The 17,725-nt window shown below is 43.1% G+C and overlaps 1 protein-coding gene across 1 annotated transcript in view; it reads left to right on the top strand.

Moving 5' to 3' along the window:
* Positions 1–17,725, top strand: part of sgcd (sarcoglycan, delta (dystrophin-associated glycoprotein)) — a 45,470-nt gene that overhangs the window by 14,775 nt on the left and 12,970 nt on the right. The window contains exons 2-4 of the mRNA XM_030793808.1: positions 43–144; positions 3,347–3,431; positions 4,984–5,103. Coding sequence (XP_030649668.1) covers positions 43–144; positions 3,347–3,431; positions 4,984–5,103 — 307 coding nt within the window. The remainder of the gene's footprint in view (positions 1–42; positions 145–3,346; positions 3,432–4,983; positions 5,104–17,725) is intronic.

Genomic DNA, 17,725 nt, shown 5'->3' with positions numbered 1-17,725 from the left:
TCTCTCTCTCTCTGTCTCTCTCTCTCTTTTCTCATCCTGCAGGATGGCATGGGAAACTTAAGAATAACGGAGAAGGGTCTGAAACTGGAGGGAGACTCAGAATTCCTGAAGCCTCTATACGCCAAAGAAATCCAGTCCAGACCAGTAAGTGTCAAGCACTCTACACCAGTAGGAGCCACACTAGCAATCACTCCCCGTCTTTGCTCACACACACACGCACACACACACACACACACACACACACACACAGTTATTCTATCATACATTTATTCACACACACGCACACACACACACAGTTATTCTATCATACATTCATTCACACACACACACACACACACAGTTATTCTATCATACACTCATTCACACACACACACACACTTATTCTATCATACACTCATTCACACACACCCACACACACACACACACTTATTCTATCATACATTCATTCACACATTCCTTTATTGACTCAAACAGTTACTCATTGTTATTCACAAGCACACAAACACTCACTCACACATACTGTAACTTACTCTCTGAGTTACTCAATCGCCGACTTTGTGTGTGTGTGTGTGTGTGTGTGTGTGTGTGTGTGCACGCGTGTGTTTAGTATAGTGTAGACATGTGTGCCGATAAAGATTTGAATATGTGAGAAGTGGAGACCTATTGAAGACATTTACTGGTCCCCACTTGGGAAAACCTTTTCTCCCCATGGAAACATATGGCTTACAGTACAATGAAAGTCAATGGAAAGCTCTCAATATGATAGAAAGGCAACCCCCCACAAAGCCTCCACATAACACACACACACACACACGCAGCCACTGGCTCCCTCAGTCACAGACAAATTATGTAGTCTCTCTATTCTCTATCTCTCTCTAGTCTCTCTATCTAGTCATGTGCTGACTTACACACACACACACATACACACACCCACACAGGGCATACACTAGCTAATTCACTGACACCCTGCCCAGTTGTAATAAAGTGAGTGAAGACTTGTTTGACAGTTAGAAAAATACATGTGCTGCTGTACAGCCCTTTTTTAAAAAAAAAAGTCTTCACTTAGAATGAGACAGAGAGAGAGAAAGAGAGAGGGATAGCAAATGGAATCGCAAATCCATGCAGGAATGAGAGAAGACAATAGTCCAGTTCAACCAGAACAAAGAGACATTCTATAAATCCGCAGCGAAAGATCCATAAGGCCTTTCTGTTCCGAGGGAGGGACGTTAGCGCTGGAATGCTGTCTGATGTGTTACTATGTGAACGGTGCTATGCGCGCGCGGGCGAGTAGGCGAGATTCTCTCCAACCGTACTCTTGTCGGAACATTTCGCCGAACGCACCACAGTAGATCTCTTAATTAGCTGTTAATTAAACCCTTTATTGGCTCTAATTGATATGTTCCAGGAATATGAATCAAATCTGCTATGCCCGTGTTCGGCCTTTTGTTCCTAGTCAGCGTGGCGTGGTGTGGTGCACCCGACGGTTCTGATGGAGATCTGTTTATTTCATTTCATTATATATAAATATAAATATAAATATAGAAATACTCTATTTTTCCGACTTAATTAACTCTGTATTGAGTGTAGCGCTACAGCGGAGGACAGATTATTGATAGAGTGTATTGACAGAGTACACGAAATGGTTTCTTGTCTTTTGAAATGTGTGTGGTCACGAAGCCACTCGTCCTTTTGAGAAACAAGGAAGAGAGACGGCAAGGGTCCGGAAAATTCCGGCGGGCAGGGGTTTCTTACAGAGCCTGTGCTAAGCGCTAAACCTCTTTTGTGCTCTGGATGTTTTTTTTCTTTCTTTCTTTCTTTCTTTCTTTCTTTCTTTTCTGTTCTATCAGCGCATTCATTTAACATGTATCCCATTTGTTTGAATGGTTCTTAAGACCAGTGAAATCTTATTTAGGGCTCGGCTCAGTCCACATCTGGAGGACCCTCTGTCTCAGACAAGCCCTAAGCCAACAATTAGGAATGCCAGACGTCAGAGGAAATTAAACACCACCCTAAAGATGGCATTTATTCATCTTTTTTTTGTTTTTTTTTGTTTTCTGTTCTCTTTTTCCAGAAGCAGCTCACAGATGTTGAAAACAACTTAAGGCGTTCACTAGACATTTATTTATGTAGCCTATTTAGTAATTTGTTTGTTTGTTTAGGTTTCGTATCAATGCTACTCCGTAGCCAAAGTACGTTATTTACACAATTTGAAAGTTTTACCCAAATATTACGTTCGTGCACCTGTGTCTTTTATTAGCGTACGTCCTAGTTAATGTTAACGGGCGCTGATTATTGTCCACGGTTGTCAGATTGAAGTTTGCCTGTTCGTGAGCAAAACATCTGTTTGCCTTCCAGCTGTGACCTCCTTTTTTTCCCCCCTCCACACATAATGCCAAAGGCAAATCTCAGAGAGAATAAATCATATGTTCAACTTTGTTTAAGAGCAGGGTACTAAAACAATGCAATTAGCACTGAAAATAAACAGCGCGTGCTGAAGGCTAATTCACTGCCCAGCTCTGACTCTAAGCCTCCTTTCCACGTTAAACGAAGCGTTGGCGATTAATTCTGGCATGGAAAAAAAACCAAAAAACAGACTTGAGCGTCCGCCGTTACGACCGTTTTACGTTTACCCCTGGTTAAGGAATTTTTACAAGGTCAGGTCGATTTGAGAACGGGAGAAGGGTCGGCCTTCCGCGCATCCGAGTTACGCCGTGTCACTGAGACGGCCGTCTGCTCGACTTACTTCGCTGAGCGAGCGAGCGAGCGAACCGTGCGAGTGAACGGCCAGAGCGTGGAGTGTGGATCTTAAGGTTCAGGGTGCGGTCAGCTGTGCTAAGAGCCGATGAACAGAGGAAGGCTACAGACAAGAGTCAGTTCATCTTAACCAGATCCAGAACATGGACGCTAGCGTGCTAGCGTAGTTAGAACAGGGGGTATGTTAGGAGGAGCTTAGCTGACTACAGCTGTTTTGTTGTTGTTGTTGTTGTTGTTGTTGTTGTTTGTGGACCTCAGAGGAAAATAGAATTTTTGACAAGAAAAATATTAAGTCAATCTATAACCAAGCAAAAATGATCAATAAACCAGTGACCTACAGGTTAATCAGCAGCACTGAAAGACATGACCCCGGCTGGAGAAAAATGTTCTGATATGATCTGAAATTTTCTATTACAATGTTCACCCTAATTAATGGTGTATTTGCAGATCTATTGTTGTATGCAAAGAGTATGTTTATGAATGGTATGTATTTGTATGTATTGTCAGAATCCTAACAAGTGAATTGACTGTAATAACACAACCCAAGCCTGATTCGATTGTGTTTGTTTGTTTGTTTGTTTGTTTCTCACAGGGAAGTCCTCTGTATCTGCAGTCCTCCAGAAACGTCTCTGTTAACATCCTGAACGGGTCCAACCTAGTTTCCCAACTGGTAGCAGGTAAGTTTTTCCCCTGACACACTCGCTCTGTCCTCTTATACCAGTCATCATTCACTCACAACTGTCCCCAGTCCACTGCTTTTTCTACCAGTCATCATTCACTCACAACTGTCCCCAGTCCACTGCTTTTTCTACCAGTCATCATTCACTCACAACTGTCCCCAGTCCGCTGCTTTTTCTACCAGTCACCATTCACTCACGACTGTCCCCAGTCCACTGCTTTTTCTACCAGTCACCATTCACTCACGACTGTCCCCAGTCCACTGCTTTTTCTACCAGTCACCATTCACTCACGACTGTCCCCAGTCCACTGCTTTTTCTACCAGTCACCATTCACTCACGACTGTCCCCAGTCCACTGCTTTTTCTACCAGTCACCATTCACTCACGACTGTCCCCAGTCCACTGCTTTTTCTACCAGTCACCATTCACTCACGACTGTCCCCAGTCCACTGCTTTTTCTACCAGTCACCATTCACTCACAACTGTCCCCAGTCCACTACTTTTTATATCAGAGACGCATGACTACTTACCTTGTTTCACTCGTAAGTTAAATTCCTCTGACTCAAAGGAATCATCGCACTTAGTCATTTATCAGCTCCCTGGTCTGGCTTGTGTGTGTGTGTGTGTATGTGTGTATGTGTGTGTGTGTGTGCATGTGCATGTTTGTGTGCGTGTGTGTGTATGCGTATGTACATAAAAAACACATATCCTGGAGATAGTATCAAGTATTTAATGTTATATTTAGGACTGAAAATGGTTTTCACGTGTCCTTCGAGAGTTTATTTTGTTTGTTTATTTGAAATCCAGGAATGTTGATCCGTGCCGTTGGCGTTTGCCTTCATAACTGTAACTAGAAATGTCATTAATGCTCTCTAATTGCATGTGCACAGATGCATGGAGTGTAAAATGCTAGCTAAGCTAATAGAAGTGGAGGAAAAGCATATTGTGAGGAAATGTAATTTAGCTTGAAATGGACTTGTTAAGTGCTTTGACCACTCTTTCACTTTCTCAATTAATACGTCATTATGCAAGAACGTTTTTGTGTTATGTCTGTATTAACATAACATAATAAGAATGCATGCGTGCACACACGCACACATATGCACACACACACGCTCGCGCACACACACACACACACACACACACACACACAAACACACATACGCACACACACACACGAAAAGGAAAGAAAAAAAAAAAAGCATTCCTACATTTTTAATTAAGGAAACACAGATTAGGGTTATGTGTGCTCACACTCTCTCTCCCTCACACATGCACAGACACACACACACACACACACACACACACACACACACACACACACACACACACACCAACACTTTCTCTCTCCCTCTCTTTCTCTGTCTGACTGAGGTTAACAGACACTCCTGGTGGTTTAGGTTCTCAGCTCCAAAGCAGCTCCTCTGCTGAATTCAGTAGTCATGGAGGTGTTCTTCCGCAGAATTCAATTTTTCACCTCCCAGCCTAGGTAAACATTTCATTACCCAGGTTCTCTCTTTTTTTTTCCCCTCCCTCTCTTGTCTTTACAGGCTCTCATGGAGTTCACACGCGGGGCAAAATGCTGGAGGTGAAATCCAGCAGAGGGAAGCTCCTGTTCTCCGCTAACGAGCAGGAGGTGGTGGTTGGTGCAGAGAGGTTACGCGTTATGGGTAAGTACAGTTGTCTTGATCTCCACTGTGACAGTCATATATTCAGCTCATAGGCTCATATGTTCATTAATGTATGTACTTCCTTTTGTGATTATTTATTTAAGGTGGGGGGGGGGGGGGGGCACTGGTGGGTTTTTGCACAGGACTAGTGGATATAATATGTATGGATTTCAGTCGATGTTGAATAAGGGCCAAGGGCGCAGATCATTTCCAAACCCCTTTTTTTTGGGGGGGAGGGGGTAGCGTGTTAGCATGATTATAGTTTTAACGCGTATGATTTCTCTGTTCTTTGGCTGTATAATAACGCTCTAGGGCAGTGATATGAGCCCTGGTTGAATGTTTCGTCAGCGAGAGTACAGAATGATACCCATGGGCCACTGGTGTGCATACATAAACACCTCACTCTCTTAAAAGGCAGATCCGCGGCAGCGAGCGTTAAACGCCAATGCTAAGTGAACTCTCTGAATGAGTTTATATGGCTCCACTCGCGCCAGCCGTGAGTGGGACAGTGAAGAAGCTCTTAGACTTTACTCGGCACTACTCTCTGAGCAAATTTAAACACCTGGCAGACTCAACGGTGGTGAGTCGTGGGGTAACCATGACGACGCATCCACGCTCCAGCGAAGCGCGTCTCTGAGGTAAATGTATGTATATAGGTTTTCAGCCACTCACTTGGAAGGCATTTGGTTCCACGCAACGAGAACTAGTGTTGGCGACGAGTCTTATACGTCACGTGCGGTGTTTGTTGAGAGGAACTTAAGGGGACTTTCGGATTTAGAGCTTTCTTTAGCCAAAAGCAAATAAGAGGGAGATGCTGGGCTTTTGTATTCAGCGTATTGTCCAGATTAGAAATGGGATTGAGGCCACTTCGACAATGAAAGAAATTTCCTCCAATAACTGAAAAGTTCTAAAGCTTGAACTTTGATGTAGTACAACAGATTTTTTTTCCCCCACCAACTTGTTCATCTACCATATCCTCTCATAAGTTATAATTTCATGGTAAAACATGGGGCTAGGTCTCTGGGTCTGTGTGAAGACCCAAAAATGGACACATTTGGGCTCCGCCACTTCTGTAATGGCATAGAGCACCATTCAAACAGTGGCTTCCAATTCCATTCTTTTCAATTTCTCTCTCTCTCTCTCTTTTTGGATATGGTTCACCACTTCTCATGTCGGAGTGTGTGACTTTTTGAGGCAGCTCCTTCAAGTCCTTTTAAAGATTATTACCGGATGTTACTGGAAACTGGTCCACGCATATTTTCCATCCGGCCAAACTCCCCAAGACTCAGTTTACTCACTCTCTGTCGCTCGAGCAGGGCCGACGGTCCATATATACATTAGCGTTCGTATTTCGTCACGTTCCTCTTTTGTTTTAAGTGCTTTCTGAGCGTTTTCAGTGGCTCATTCATGTACGCTTTGGTCTACTGACGCGAGTGGGGGTGGGAGGTGGTGTTGGCGGGGGTGAGGGGGGGGGGGGGGAGGCGGGGGCGCTCCTTTGAATTTTAGGTGGCTCTAACAAATCCCATTACACCAAAAAAAAAAAAAAATCACACATCCATTTGCCGTTTACTCTCGCTCATTTCTGCCCAGACATGAAAGGCGCTTTGCCCGACCCAGAAGCTTAGCCACACAGACCTATCAGCAAAACGCTGCGCGTGTGGCTATAGGGCAAAATTTGCGAAAAGAAAACCCCAAACCTCAAACGCGTTTTTGCCCGAACGATTTCTAATTTGTTGAGACACGGCGTCTGTGATATTCTGCCGTACGGCTTACGGGCGTCGTAAGGCGATAAAGAACGCCGGTGTTCGCCGCGCGCGCGCCGTGTCGGTGCAGCGTTTGCCCGTAAATCAAACCGTAGGCCGTCGTCGTATGGTTGGCGGTTTGTGAGTCACAGAGTGGAAGCTAGCGCTCTGGTGAGGCGTGTTTCTTTTTAGCAAATGCATCCATGTGCGTACATTGAATGCATACATTTAATACATCCATGGGGAAATGCACATCATGCAGTAGTAACACGCTGATGATCTGTGGGGTCATTGATTAAATCGGTGGATGGTTTTTGCACAAGCAGTGACCTGTTCTGTAATGAGCGCGGCCTCTTTCATTATAGATGTGATTCAGAGTGTAAGAAAACCAATACTACAGCCTTGTTTACCAAAGCCTTTGGCTGTCTGTGTGTGTGTGTGTGTGTGTGTAAAACCAACGTCTTGGTAAACGATTGGTCAAGAAATCCCTTTCTGTTATCAGGTCGGATTATACTGGTTTTGTGCATCCAAACCACTTTAATCTATGCAGGAGACACTGGTCAGTTCATCCCCTAGTTTTCGTATTGTGGAGCTAATCACAATCCTAGTCCAGACAAACACACACTCCCAGTTAAAACTGTGGTCTCATCTTTCCCTGCTCTTACAGGACATGTAAAACTCCAACAGATGGTTGGGGAAACTGTTAACTGTTATATAACTGTTATTGGTCTCCGCACATATCCGACGGAAATTCTGAATACGAGAGACGACAGTTTGGGGGGAAAAAAAAACCCAACGCAGGCGGATCCGAATAGTCAGAGCGGTGAAAATTTCGCTCGCCTGGACGTCCATTCAACGAGATTAGTGTGAAATTTAAAGCACATGCATGAGACAGGTTTTGAATTCTTTAGTTCCAACAGAACTGCTGCTTCAAAACAGCCTGTCCTCCGTGTTTCTGTCAGGTACGAGTGTCGTCGGAGAGAAGCGTGTTTCAAACCGAATCCAAGCCCTTCCGTTTGAGTTCCAAAGCGTTTTGCAACAGAAGAAGAAAAGAGAGAAAAAGAAAGCAGAGTGACTGAAGAGAGACAAATTTAATTTGTGTCAAGACAGTAAATGTTTGTGTCCTTTGATGGCAGGAAAGACAATCGAAATGGCGAGAGTTTGTTCAGAAAAAAAAACAAAAAACAAAAACGAAGGAAAATCCCAAACGAAAACACATTTCAAACCAAATCGTGAGTAAAAGAGAAGAATGATGCCTCAGGATTTGGGTTTTTTTTTTGTTTGTTTATCATTCGACTTGTTTGAAGTGAATTTCTCCATTAATTTTTAAAAGACAACTGTTCAAGGGAGTGAAGCGATTTGTTTGAGCACTAGATTCAGGATGCCATTTTAAATTTTTATAGCAAACTCCTTACATAGTGCCAGAGCAAGGGGCATCCAAATGTTTTTTTTCTGAGAAGTGAGTCAAGGACCAAACTATGAAGATAAATAAATAAAATAATTATTACAATAGCAAAGGGGGAAAAAATGGTATGTCCGTATTGTGAAAGGTGTGAGTTCAGTCATGATGGGGGACTTAAAATACTGTAGGTAACTGACATTACAAAAAAAAAAGTATGATAAAAAACTGTAAAGGGAGGAAATTTGGAAAAAAGAAGAGAGTACATTTTGACAAATATAATGCACAGAATCAGATGCAAAGAAATTCTTAATATATCTTACACATAGTTGGTAATGGTTATGTTTCTATGAAATTACAGCCCAATAAGTAACACTGACATATATATGGATGTCAATGTGAAAACCATTGAAGTGAAAACCATTGAAACCACCTTTGGTAGCATTCTCCTGAAGGTGTGAGCACTTCAGGAAAGGGCTTTGTGGTGTTGGTAGGTTAGTTTTCAGGTTTAATAACCTTGCTCTTTTCCCTGGTAACTTATACAGAGAGAAGTTGCATTTTTTTGTACCATAAGGAAAACAAATATTATACTCTTATACTCTGTCAACACAGCCACAGACAAGACAAACATGTGTCTGTGTGTGTGTGTGTGTGTATTCATATTCCCATCTCTCTGAAAAACACCACTTATTCATGCTCCACTGTCTTCTACTACACCACTACATTTTAAATTTGAGACAAGGTCATCGGTTTGAGCAAAGGGCTAAAATTAGTTTTAAAACTTAGCGGCTGATTAAAATGTTACGCCCCCTTGTGGAGTGGTGGAATACTACAGGAAAATCTTTATTGCAGGAACTCTTAGCTTGTTTAGTGCCTCACTAGAACAAAATACCAACTGCTGTGGTCTGGGGGGGCAAAATCGCCAGCCTTGTGCTTGAGCAATGTGACATTTCTGGAGACATGGCCATAGATATTAAAAATAAAAGACTATTTTACACTCATAGTGATACCAATAGCAGACAGTGGATTTTCTGACAGGAAACAGAGCTGAGGTTGGTTCATTTTCATCCCAGAGAGCAATTATGTGGAATTTTGTTGCAAATTTGAACACTCTTTTGGGGGGCGCCTTGGGGACCTTGATTAGCTGGACTGAGTGTGTCAGTGTTGTGATGGAGAGAACAAAAAAAGAACACACACACACACACGGCCGCCTCTTTAAGACAAAAAACCGCCAACCCCTGACTTGGCCAAACCCCACATCAGCAAGGCCTGCTGCCTGCAGGAGAGACAAAGCAATGTAATAGATCACTTAGGAAAACAATGGGGGAAACGCAATTAATTTTCAGACATGGAGATGACGCGAGGTAATGTCTTCGCCTTGGTAATTAAAATTACCAGTGACGGGAAATTTCAGGAAATACAGTATGACACTTCTTGCTGTGTGTCTCTCTCCAGAACTTTCCACCACAGTTACAATTAGCAAGAAGAAAAAAAAAAAGTCCCCAGGATAATGATATTACCAGTTGGGTTTTTTTTTTTTTTTCCTTGCACTAATTATAATTAAAGCTCATTGATTCACCTCAATTACATCACATTGACTCAAATTAGCAGTGGAAGCTAATTTGAATTCAATGCCACATTTAATAATAATGACAATGAACCTTGGCAAAAACCATTTTTCTTTCTTTTTGTATCATCAGCTCTCTGGGTGGCCACAGTTCCTGATGAAAACCAATAATATCGCATCATCACAAACTGCCAGTAGTTTTGGAAGACTGGAAATAATATAATGATATTTCTTCAACTTCTCATCTTCTCGGCTTGACGCGTCTACGGCGCACTCTGAGGCATGTGTGCAACATGTGTTGTTTTGACCAAAAATGAAAAAAAAAGAAATAATAACCTCTCAGAACAAACATATGATGGTTTGTTTTTGTAAAAAAAAAACCAAAAAAAAAAAACCATGGAACATGGAATTGGCCATCTTGCCTGTCGCTTATTGTGGGAGATTGTCAGGCGTGCAGTGGAGCTGGACCCAAACGCAAGACACAGTGATGGTGGTAACAAAAAAGGAGGACTTTACTTACAAAAGTAGATAAATAAACAGGAAACAAAACTGGGTACAAACAGCATCTTCAAATGAACACAGAGAACAATAGACAAGGGACGGGTCAAACACGAGGGCTTAAATACAAAAGTAGAACCAAACTGGGGAAACATGATTGGTACAAATTAACAAGGGAAAAACGAGGGTAATAAATAGAATAAACAGAATCAGGTGAGGCGCGGAGACAGACACAGAACAAGAGCACAAGACATTTCAAAACAAAAGTCCAAAACAAGGTGCAGGCTGTGACAGTGATATTGATTTTAAGATGTTACTGATTTGTAACATTGAGAATGAGAATGACGTGGACTCGTTATATTTCAAACGCCGCTTTGGCGTTCGCCCCCAGGATTATTCGAGAAGGGGCGAGGAAAAGGTTATTGACCGAAAGAACAAAAAGTCAGTTTTCAGCACATCTGGTGCGTACCTTAGTGAGCGAAGTTATTCTCCCTGCCTCATGAATAACCTACTCCAGAAAGAAAGACCGCAGTCCAAAGGGACTCAGACAGGGAAGGTCATTCCAGTGTTAGCATCTCTAAGGAAACGCCCTCACTGTTCTTCTTCTGTTCTTCTCTGTGTGTTTGTGTGTGTGTGTGTTTGTTTGTTTGTTTCTTGTCCCTTGACGTACCATAACTCCTTAGACAATCCTGTACCTTGGAACCTGGACATGTTTTCATGACAGCTTAAAATCATGCAGGTTATTAATATCGGCAAGATGTTTGTAAACAAGCCTTTAGCCTGGCGTTGAATAATTTATCATTCATCGCTTGTAATGTTGGTGCTCTCTCCAGGCATGTAATTCATGGATTCTGCTGCGTTATATATAACCTACCATCTGCTCTGCTATTAAGGCAAAGCCACCGGTTAGTATGGTTGTTAAAACCATTCTCCTGGGGGGGGGGGGGGGGGGGGGGGCGGTTGAGTCACAAATTGTAATCAGCTAGCTTGATTATGTGAACAGTTTGGGTGGTACCACTGAAAACATGAAGGAGGAACAATCACTTAATTGTGTTGACCCTCGAAAAACAGCAGATCAATAAACAGTCATCGCATTCTTTGAATATTTTGAAAAGGTGCGGCTCACCGCCCGTCTTCGCTTTAAAAGTGAACGATTACGGTCTTTTTACTCACTGCCAGGGAAATACATGGAGTGGCTGTCTGATTGCTCCTGTTTTTGTTCAGGCCTTGGGTTTTACCAGTGAAGCCAGTATTGATCATTGAACATGATCTGTGTTCATTAGACATTGGAACTATTTTCAATTATAAGCGTTCTTCGTGGATCGCGCCTTTCACCGGTATTTCTGCAGACTCTATCGATAATCAGTTTTATCTGGAGTCTTTTAACTAATAAACAGACAAATGATCACGAGAAGAAAGACGGGGGGGGGGGGGGGGAATCTCGTTCTCCGCGGTGTCGTCGTGATCGGACGGGAAATGCGGTACGCCGGGCGGTTGGATTGGATTCCTGTCGGACGACCACAGTCAGTGAATGAAGAAGGGCCCATAAAAGCGGCTGAATTATGTTTTTGGGGGTCTGCGCTACACCTAGCATGTCCGCGCCATTTTCTTCCATCCTTGCTAAAAAAATCAATCCACTGCTTCCTAGACACACAACCTAAATTAGATTTTGAACCAGGGGCATTTCCTGTCTCCTCTGACAGCCACAGTGACTTACTGGCTGTGTTTGAGACCAGTGGAAATTCAAAGTGACAGAGTTGTCAACTCTCTTGATTACCGACTTACTACTCTCGTCTTAGACGATGATATATCTTGACACTTTTTTTTCCCTTGGCACGTTTTTCGCTGCCAAGAGGAGGTTGGTGGAAATATATCGGAGGGGGTGTGGGGGGTGGGGGCAGTATTTATCCTTGCACATGGCTATTGACCAATACGTATAAGATAGGATTTGCAACAAACAGATAGGAAAATCAGATATTAATCTGTAAATGTACAAATGTAATTCTCTCTCTGGCCCATTTCTAAGTTCTATGAGTGTTAGCCATGGGTCTGTATCGTCTAGATGATTGGACCAGCATCCCAGTGACAACAGGACACAAGTCTAAAGACCAGCCAGGCAATAGATGATCATTTCTTAGACATTTATTACCTCCAAAAGCTAGACTTGTATGACTTAAATACCACAGACCCGATGGATAAAATATATGGTTGTTTAAAATATTTAAACATAATTAAAATATTTAAGCCTTTTCATAAGGGAATGCTTTCTTTTCTCCAAAACTGCTCGTGTGCGTAAGTTATAGCACCATAATTCTTCTTAAAACACAAGGCAAACCTCGTAAACAAACTCTAATCTCCTCCCATAGATGGTGGATGGGAGCAATTCACATCCAAGGTCAGTTCAAGGACAAATAGACGCCCGTACACATCAGTGTGATCACATTTCCTCAGTCGCTGCAGGGCACGAGGATTAACCCCCACGCAAGCTCGTTGTCTTCACAGCAGAAACACACACACACACACTCTGTGTGGATCCACCATCACTGCCGCCATGACAAATGGTCTCATTGCAGAGTATGATGTTATCTTTATTTGTGGGTGAGAGTGAGTGAGTGTGTGTGTGTGTGTGTGTGTGTGTGAGTGAGAGAGAGAGAGAAAGAGTGTGTGTTTGCCTATTCGTGTACACTCATGTGTTTGTGTAACCAGAACACACATACTTCTTCTCTCAGTGAATGCGTTCTTCCAGACGACATGTAAAAAACGAAAACATATTCATGGTCCGTGTGTGGTAGTAAATTTAGTCCAGCCTTGCCTTCAGCATAATGAGCTAGGCTAGCACTCTCTCATCACTAATCAGCCACCTTTCAGTCCGGCCTCACAGGAATCACCTCCCTGGACAGTTTAGCATGTGTTACTGGGCTAAACAAAATGGTCAAAGCACCGTTTTTTGGGTGGATGGAGAAATCCTAAAATGTTCCAGTGCTCTCTCTAATTCAACAACATCCTAAATTTCATGTGAGCTGTGAATTCACCGCCCGTCTCCTGAAAGAAGATAGCCTACAGTCGACACAGAATTATTCCCTGTTACATTCACAACGTCACCAGGGCTTGCTTGTGTTTTCTTTCTTTCTTTCTTTCTTTCTTCTGCTTCTTCTTTTTTATTTTTAACACATTTTATTGAAGCAAGAAACATCTTGTTGCTTTGAGTCTCTAACGGTCCGTCTTGTACCCTGGGTCTCGGTGATCATTCCCTGACGTGTCAAAGTGCATCCCTCTTTCCGCGGACAAGCCGTCACTCTCCGAGCCAAAAGCTCCTCCGAGCCTTTTCCCCGGTAAAGTTTGTCTCTTTTTTTCTTTTTTTTTTTTGTGCCCGGCTAAATTACTCCTCGTTGACCACCGAGCGAGCGGACATCTTTTTATTTATTTATTTCTTTCTCCGGCCTTGCACAGCGTCGAGTCTCTGGGCGCCTTTTAACTCCGCTACGCCGTTAATGGCCGTTGTAACGTCACTTCCATTAATTTAATTGGACGCTCTTGTTGTGTTCAGGCCGCGCTGTGCATTATGCTCCGTGGAACACACACACACACACACGTTGACCAGCGTTAGCGCTGACGTGGGACGAGGGTGTGGAGGTCGGTGGAGGGGGCAAACGACCGCGTGTCAAAAGACTGCAATTCTTCATATATGTCTCCCGATCTAGACTAGTCTAAATGATTTATATGAAATTTCTCTGTCTTATCTCTCTCTCTCTCACACACACACACACACACACACACACGCATACGTACACCCACACTCACACAATTTAGCGAGAGAAAAGGAATGTACGCGCTACCATGACTCTGGAATATCTCCAAATGAGGTCTCACGCTGCTCGGAGTTGAAGGAGAAGAAGATATTATCACTGAGACAAAGACGAGAAAAGAATAGAAGATTAGAGGAGTTAAATAGCTTCCAGTTGTAAGGTTCAAAGTCAAAGCTCTCATTACAGTTTATCAAATCATATCAGGACTCTATTATTAATACAACTATACATTCATTCTGTGGGCTGTTTAAAACACTGCTGGTTTGTAGCTTGCGGTTGTATAGAAAAGGATGGATTTCCCTTGCAGAAAGCCATTCCTACTCCTATTACATTAAACTGAAATTGGCCTTATCTGTCTTCACTTTATGGAAAAAGAAAAAAAAACTACACTGGCTGTGTGTTATTCTGGCATTTTTTTCCCTCTCTTGAATAACAATGCAGTGGCTCTGTTTGAGTAGCTTGAGTTTCGGGACTTAATTCGTTATGTTTCGCTGCGTGATTTTTCCTCAGCGGCGCTACGGAGAAAATGGAGATTTCAGATTTAAATCACCAACTTTTCAACTCGTTCGATGAGGATAGTTCGTTCATTCGTCTTGACACCGAGCGACTCCAGCTGTGGGGAAGGAGTCAGTTCAAAGGGGAAGCTCGTGGACATGAAGACAAATCTTAGAGGCCGCACAAAATGTATAGGACACTTTCCAAAGAGTACAGAACATGCGTTAGGAGAACACGTTGGAGCCATTTTTTTTTCTGTTGACCCTAATGAAGAATACATCTGAGAGGGTTGAGGGAGCAGAAACTTGGTGTTTGAGGTTCCGAGACCTAGAACTGGCGAAACTGTGTATTCAAAGCCGGCACGGTGTCCAGAGCCCACAGCGTTAGAGGAGCCAGAGAAGAAAACAAGGCGGAAAAAAAACAAACAAACAAAAAAACCAGGGAGGAGGTGAGCGTCGTTAGGAAACGAGATACGTATTCATTAGTATCGATTACCAGGGCGACGGTCCGGCTCCCAGGCAAGGTCTGCCTGCCCAAAAGTAATTTTTAGTAATACATACGCAAGTAAGGCAAAATAAAACGGAACGTACCCGTCTGGGGAAACATTAGCCTCGTCCACTGTCGTTTTCTGCGCCTTTGTTTTCGTCCCGCTCGGCTCGCTGAGTGAATCTTTATTAGGTCTCCGATCATTGTGCCCTGCTTTTGCGTGTCGGCATTCGACCCCATAACATTGTGATTGATCAGCACAGAGAGAGAGAAAAAGAGAGAGAGAGAGAGAGAGAGAGAGAGAGAGAAAAGAGATTTGGCAGGGGTAAAGGTGAATGCAGCTTCGAAAGTAATGGAAACGCATTGACGTATTAATTTCGGCTGGGGAAACAACTGCGAAGGAATTAAAATAAAGACTTGAATGGCTTTATCGATCTCGCGCTCTCTTGCTCGATCTGTTTATGGTCATTTATCGCTGGTCACATTACAGGATGTCACGGTGGAAACGCTGGCTCCTTTTTTTTTTCTTTTTCTTCTTAGAGAGAGAGAGAAAAAGAGAAGGGAGGGTGTGTGTGTGGGGGGGTGCTTATTTGTTCGGAAATATGGAGCTCAGACAAGGTCCATCATGCCATAGTGGGTCTATTGATCTGTTGAGGGGGGAGCGAGAGATCAAGCTTAAAAGGAAGTAATGGGGGGGGGGGCTGAAATACTTTTCTGAACAATTATTGGATAAGGTAATTCAGTGAACCACACAGACCACCGTTTACTGCTTTTTGGGGTTTTTTTGCCTCTAATACCAGTACTGCAGTCAGTTGTCTATACTCTCTCCTTATACTTCACTATCATAAATGAGGTTCAACTACTGATCCCAGGTCAGAGATGATGCACCTCCTCCTTTACAATGATGGATTTCTCTACTAACATAACATAATCAGGCAGCAGTGGTGAAGGAATCACAGAGAACAGGCATATTTCATGAAGTAAGTGATGCTCAGATTGCCTGTGTAGGACTGTAATATCATGTCAGATCAGACAACATCTGAACTAAATGACAAAATGAAAGAGAAATTTACAGATATGAAACGGTTCTGTCTAGTCTGTCTCATTTTCGTTCTCTCTCTCTCTCTCTTAATTAGTCTTCACCCCCTATGTTCTCTCTCTCTCTCTCTCTCTCTCTCTAGTCTCTGTTTCAATCTGTCTTTCTCTCTCTCTCTCTCTCTCTCTCTCTCTCGGGCTGGATTTTGCCTCCATTTTAGTCCACATGAGCTGACTTTTCTTCCCGACTGGCCATCGTTCTAAGTTGTGAAAGTTTCTTCATGGGCAGAGAGCTTAACACAGCGCCGGCGCCAACACACCGCGGAACACGGGGACGGTTCCTCAAGCGGCAAGACCGCAAATTAGCCTTTTTTTTTTTTACGACGGCTCGGCTTTCCTCGCAACAACAGAAGAATCTTCTCAGTGCCGTCAGTAAGTTACACGTGGCATCATTAGACGTGACTACGCCCCACGGTGCGTTTCAAAGCCACTTATGTTCTCCACACTTGAAAGCCAAGTCGAATGGCTTCTCTCCAGACTAGATCGTTCGTCGGCGTCACTGAACACACAGTGCTGTGGAGAATGCCCTTTTATGTGAACTCTTTTTAACTCAGATGTGTCATTTTGTTCCATCCATAGAAACCCCGGAGAAGGTTCTTTTTTCGAAACACTATGGGTTTGACATCACTCCTTGTATCCCCCCCTGTGGGGTGTCCTTCTCTTTGTCGGCGTGCGATGACACACTCGGAAATTGAGAGGTTGTTTGCGGTGTTGGGGGGGTGTGGCGTGTTCGCCTGAGAGTAAACGGCCATTTTTCCACAGTGGATTCTCCGTGTTGGCAACGCTTGCAGCGAGCCTGTGCAATCGATGTGCAGAAAAAAAAAAAAAAACGAGTTTTAACAACAAATGGATGATGTTGAAGCACAAAAAGTTCAGTTTTATGTGTGTATTTCTTTATTTATTTGTTTGTTTGTTTCTCTGAGCTAGTTAGTTATATTTTAGTTCGTTTGTTTCGGATCGGTTGGCAGTATTCACTGTCCAGACAGCAGGAGTCCAGTGTTGTGAGGTACAATTTAAATAAGGAAACCTCTTTTTTTTTTCCCTTTTTTTTGGAGAGAGTGTGGTTTGGAGAGTTAAACCACAGGGAGAGTTTTTGCTCTTTTCCTAATTACTTTGCCATTTATGAATGATGCTTAACTGGTGCTCAAAAGAAAAAAACCATCAGCATTCAGCTCAGTACCCAGAGAGCGGAGGCTATCTACAGCACCAGGGACAGATTATGTAGTTACACTCCTCTTGGCTACTCCATCCGTCTGAGAATAAGAAATAAGTGGAAAACCAAAACTACCAAACAATTTGTTAAATAAACATATACATAAATTTATATATACACACACACACACACACACACACACACACACATATATATATATGTGTGTGTGTGTGATTTTTTTCTCTCTGAGCCTCTTTCGTGGCTGTAAAAATGAAAAAAGGGGAAGGCTCCACTCCACCAGCGGAGGGTGTTTGTATCGTCCTTGGTTGGGTGTGCAAGGGTCCAATAAATTTTCCCCCCGTTGGGACGCCCCCGCCTGCC

Source organism: Chanos chanos, chromosome 16 (genome assembly GCF_902362185.1).
Source record: "Chanos chanos chromosome 16, fChaCha1.1, whole genome shotgun sequence".
NCBI lineage: Eukaryota > Metazoa > Chordata > Actinopteri > Gonorynchiformes > Chanidae > Chanos > Chanos chanos.
This window is presented reverse-complemented; position numbering and strand designations above follow the sequence as displayed.